The sequence below is a fragment of the Pygoscelis adeliae genome, unplaced genomic scaffold (genome assembly GCF_000699105.1).
Source record: "Pygoscelis adeliae isolate BGI_AS28 unplaced genomic scaffold, ASM69910v1 Scaffold125, whole genome shotgun sequence".
NCBI classification, from domain to species: Eukaryota; Metazoa; Chordata; class Aves; order Sphenisciformes; family Spheniscidae; genus Pygoscelis; species Pygoscelis adeliae.
Genome location: NW_008824868.1, coordinates 177,683 through 183,154, shown reverse-complemented (window position 1 = coordinate 183,154; position 5,472 = coordinate 177,683). Strand labels below are relative to the sequence as shown.

General features: G+C 41.4%; 1 protein-coding gene across 1 annotated transcript in view; it reads left to right on the top strand.

Moving 5' to 3' along the window:
- TUBE1 (tubulin, epsilon 1) overlaps positions 1-5,472 on the top strand; it is a 15,009-nt gene that overhangs the window by 7,709 nt on the left and 1,828 nt on the right. The window contains 4 exon segments of the mRNA XM_009324467.1: positions 1-12; positions 758-898; positions 2,460-2,600; positions 3,500-3,674. The exon segment at positions 1-12 is cut by the window's left edge and continues 31 nt beyond it. Coding sequence (XP_009322742.1) covers positions 1-12; positions 758-898; positions 2,460-2,600; positions 3,500-3,674 — 469 coding nt within the window.

Genomic DNA, 5,472 nt, shown 5'->3' with positions numbered 1-5,472 from the left:
GAACCTGACAAGGTAAAGTTACAGGTTATTCCTCCGTAAAAGTAGTATTGCTAGAGGCAGTGTCTGCTGCAAGTATGCAGGCCTGCATCAACTCAGAAGAATATTGTTTTCCCTTTGATAAGAGTCTCCTCTTTTTAAGAAGTTGTTACTAAATGTTAACGTATTTGGAAGTATTCAGATTCCAGCGGTGTTGCTCTAGCCATGATAGTCTTAGAACTGAAGTAAGAAAAGGTTTATAGGCAGAAGGATATTGTCTTCCATTAATGCTTAATGGAGCCCAGGGAGGTTTGCCTTTCTAGGCCAATTGTGTTAGTTTATAAATACCATCAGACCATTGTTGCTCCTAAACTGTCTACTGCTGTACGAAACTCCTGGTGAAATACAATTCTGGAGTATTGGCCTGCTTTTCTTTTAAACAGCTTGTCAGGAATGTTAAGTCATGCATGTTTTACTATAGCTTGCTTATTAAAACTGGTATTCAGCAGCTATGTCCACATACTGAAAAACAGTGCTAAAGACTACAATTGGGAAACCTAAGGTCTCATTCTTGATGATTAATTGTTCTGTAATGAGAAGTGTAAGGAAATAAGATACAGCACTGTTACTGCCAATGCAAAAGCTTAGTAATTATACATGAACAGTTTCTTGAACACTGTTTTACTGTTTTATTGTAGGGAACAATTGAAAAATAGATTTAATGAATGTTTACCGTATAAAAGTAATTTACTTAGTTTATAACAGTTTGTTAATTTTTCAGCTCTGCTAGGTTTGAAGGTTCCCTTAACATGGATCTTAATGAAATCAGCATGAATTTGGTTCCGTTTCCTCGACTTCATTACTTGGTTTCAAGCTTGACTCCTCTGTATACATTGGCTGATGTTAATGTACCTTCTAGAAGGTAAGAAAAAATTATTATGGAAGCTTTACATTTGAAGCTTAATTTCTGATTCTTCCATAGTTTTCATTTAAAAAATTCCATTCTATAGCAAAACTAAGGGTAGAAGTTCTAAAACTTTTAAGTCTGCCACATTTTCAAATTCATCCTGCTGATTTTGAGACCATCCTTTGTCCCGTTTCTCTGTGATGGTTGAGCTAGTAAACTCTGAATGTATTTTTGTTATCTCTGCTGGGAAATGTTTCTGTTGGAAAAATGTCTTATTTAGGTGATAGAACCAACACCACAAGTTCTTTTGAGTAACAGTTTGCAGTTGACTCACAAAATACTGTAAAGACAAACAAGGAATTAAACTGGACTCCTTGGGAAGTAATGGCATCTTACTTCAGTCTGGAGATGCAGTGAGCCTATTTAACAGCTTATCGTAACAGTAAGCTGATGCTTGTCAAATTTTATGAGATGATTTATCCCATTGACATGGCAGAAAAACAACCAGTTAGAATAGATTTCACTGGTTTTAGTGAGTAAATTCAGTCAGCAAAAGGTCCAAATAGTGATAGAGGCATCTGAGGGTAAGTGGTGGAAGTATGCGAAGTAGAGAAGAGGGCAGGACCACCCCTTTTCTGTGATAGCAAGTTGTGACAATCAGTTGGATCTCTTGAAGCTATACCCTGAGGAGACAATGCAGCGCTGGAAGGAAGGAAGCAGACTGGGGAGATGCTCAGTCAATCATGTTTCGGAATGAGGTGGGAACGGTAGTATTTTTGTCTCCTTTATTTAGTTATTTTTTTAACAGGCAGATTGTCGCAGAGGTGATTTTAAAAAAGAAATAGAGATGATAGATGCAGAGAGTTTGGAACAAATGGAAAGAATAGCTTAGATGTTATGGGTCTGTAGAGACCTCCTCAAGACACCATCTTTGATATCCCATGGTACAGTGGAACTTGCTTAAGGAGGTGAAGAGAGGAAGAATATGGTCTGCTGTGTCATCTTTTAAAGCAGTCATACATGATAAAATTCTAGTAAGTATAGTCTGTCTTGTCCTAAATCATTAATCAAAATTAATACAGTTATATGATTCATTGATCTTTTTAAATAGTAAAAGTGTAACAGACAGATAATCAGTTCTGTAAGGGTCAGCAGCACTTTGGTATTTCTTTGTCAGATCCTTCACAAGGAGTGAGATTGTCTGCTCAAATTGTCATATAACCAGAACCTCAAGTATTTAATCCTTTTACATATTTTAATACTTTGTAACCATTGACCTAAAATTTCCTTAATAAAGGTCTCTTAGTCTGTCCACTTCTCTGACTTCAGACTCAACAGTGGGTTGTAACATGAGGGAGAAGAGAGGGAAAAATGGATCTGGTCTGTTTTTAAAAACTTATAATGCCAACATATGTACATATAAAGATGTGAATCTTTTTCCTGTCATTCATGGTCCCAGGTTAAACGTACCTTTATTTGCAGAATTTTACGAACTTTTAAACCCGAAGGTGGGCATTCTGAAGAACTTTTGTAGCCTGCTTTAATAAGAGTAGATAACTGTTTTCTTTCCGCCTAGGTTGGATCAGATGTTTTCAGATGCTTTTAGTAGAGATCATCAACTAATTCAAGCAGATCCAAAGCATAGCCTCTACCTTGCTTGTGCACTTCTTGTTCGAGGAAATGTGCAGGTTTCAGACCTTCGCAGAAATATTGAAAGGTTTGTAATTTCGCACCAAGTAGTCATGGTATTTGTCATTGAAACTTGTCAATTGTCCAGAGCACTCTCACTTTTCATCTGAGAATTTCAATACCAAATCAGTTTACTCAGAAATATTTTTCTTTGTTTCAGAAGCGAAGAAAATAATTTACTTAATGAGTTAGAATAAGTCACAGTATTCTTGGGTTTCCAAATAAAGGGAGCTGTCTAGATGTCCCTGTGCTGCTCCTCCCATTCTCAAAAATGCAAAAGAAAGCAAAGCCTGACCTTCCAGAGGTCTCCTGCCAGTAAGGGATGTTGGAGAAATAGGTTCTGTAGTTTGTTTTTTCTGAACAGGAGCCCCCTCTCTTTCATGGCTACTCTCGTGTAGCTAGGGAATCATCCTTGTTTTAACAACTTTGTATTGTTAGCACTGTTTTCTACCTTTTACACTATTGATCTACATAGTTATAACAGGAAAGGCAGGCAAGCTTCACATACAGGATGGATTTTACAGGCAGACAGGGGCATGTGGGGAAAATTTCTGAGAATCAAAAGCATTTTGCTTACTTCTAAACTATAGGTAGAATGATTGTCCCTGCACAGTATTAATCTGCCCTTCTCCTAAATCTCAGAGTGCTTGCAGTCCTTTATAGAAATAGGTGCTTGTAACTGTACTTTTCAAACCCTGGTACATTAAATTAACAAAAAAAAAAAATTGGTGTTTGCAGTTTAAATTTAAAATAGACACACTGTTTTAGTCTGAAGTCTAAAATGTCTTATTCAAAATGCTAGTTATAGCTGTCTTGCTTAGTCCTGCAAGCTTTAATGTTAACCTTTTCAGACTGTTTTTTAGCTAAGGAAATTTAGGCTTTGTGTTCTTTACTTTCCCTAGGTAACTGTAAATTTTTGTATCACAGGTTGAAGCCTTCCCTGCACTTTGTCTCCTGGAATCAAGAGGGCTGGAAAACTGGTTTGTGTTCAGTACCTCCCGTGGGCCATTCCCATTCCCTTCTGGCTTTAGCAAACAACACCTGTGTAAAACCAACTTTTATTGAACTCAAAGACAGATTTATGAAGCTCTACAAGAAAAAGGTACAACTGTCATCATTATAACATCCGTAGCCACTAATCATTAGCATCTTGCAATTTTGGGAAACAAGCCTTAGTATCACAAAGGGACTACTTAAAAGTAACAGCCCAAGATTTTTATCTGTTACCTATCAAGGAATCATTCCAACAGCTCTTCTTAAAAAGGGTAAACCCCTTAATAACGTGTACCTACCAGGCAATATACTTACTTTCTTCAGCAATGAGGCAGTATCTGACGGATCTGCCTACCAGTTTGTGGTGGGTTGACCTTGGCTGGCCGCCAGGTGCCCACCAAGCTGTTCTCTCACTCCCCTTCCTCAGCAGGACAGGGGGAGAAAGTATGATGAAAAGCTTGTGAGTCAAGATAAGGTCAGGGAGATCATGCTCACCAATTACTGTCACAGGCAAAACAGGCTTGACTTGGGAAATATTAATTTAATTTATTGCCAATTAATAACAGAGTAGGATAGCAAGAAATAAAACCAAAACTAAAAACACCTTCAACCCACCCCCTTCTTCCCAGGCTCAGTTTCGCTCCTGACTCTACCTCCTCCACACCCCGAGCAGCGCAGCGGGATGGGGAATGGGGGTCACAATCAGTCCATAACACTTCATCTCTGCTTCTCCTTCCTCTCATGCTGTTCCCCTGCTCCAGCGTGGGGTCCCACCCACAGGATACAGTCCTTCATGAACTGTTCCAACGTGGGTCATTCCCACAGGCTGCACTTCTTCAAGAACTGCTCCAGCAGCATGCGTCCCCCACGGGGTCACAAATCCTGCCAGAAAACCTGCTCCTGCATGGGCTCCTCTCCACAGGCTGCAGTTCCTGCCAGGAGCCTCTTCCTACATGGGCTCTTCATGTGCCACAGCTTCCTTCGGAGCACATCCATCTGCTGTGGTGTGGGGTGGGCTGCCGGTGGATACCTGCTCCACTGTGTTCTTCCACGGGCTGCAGGAGGACAACCTATCACTATGGTCTTCTCCACAGGCTGCAGGGGAATCTTTGCTCCAGTGCCTAGAGCACCTCCTCCTTCTGCACTGATGTTAGTGCCTGCAGGGCTGTTTCTCTCACATTTTTCTCACTCCTCTCTCTCACAGCTGTTGCACAGCATTTTTTACCACTTCTTAAATATGTTATCACAGAGGCACTACCAACATCGCTGATTGGCTCAGCTTTGGCTAGTGGCAGGTCCATCTTGGAGCTGGCTGGAACTGGCTCTGCCCAACATGGGGGCAGCTCCTGGTGTCTTCTCACAAAAGCCACCCCTGCAGCTGTCCCCCCGCACCCTGCTACCAAAACCTTGCCATGTAAACCCAGTACACAGTTTGGTCAGGTGTACCCAAGAAGACAGAATATCAATGACAGAGTTGCGGTCAATGGCTCAATGTCCAAGTGGAGACCAGTGACAGGTGGTGTTTCTCAGGGGTCAGTATTGGGACCAGTACTGTTTAACATCTTTGTTGGTGACGTGGACAGTGGGATTGAGTGCATCCTCAGCAAGTCTGCCGACAACACCAAGCTGTGTGGTGCAGTCAACATGCTGGATGGAAGGGATGCCATCCAGAGGGACCTTGACAGGCTTGAGAGGTGAGCCTGTGTGAACCTCATGAAGTTCAACAAGGCCAAGTGCAAGGTCCTGCACTTGGGTCAGAGCAATCCCAAGCACAAATACAGGCTGGGCGGAGAATGGATTGAGAGCAGCCCTGAGGAGAAGGGTTGGTTGATGAGAAGCTCAACATGACCCAGCAATGTGCACTTGCAGCCCAGAAAGCTAACTGTATCCTGGGGTGCGACACAAGA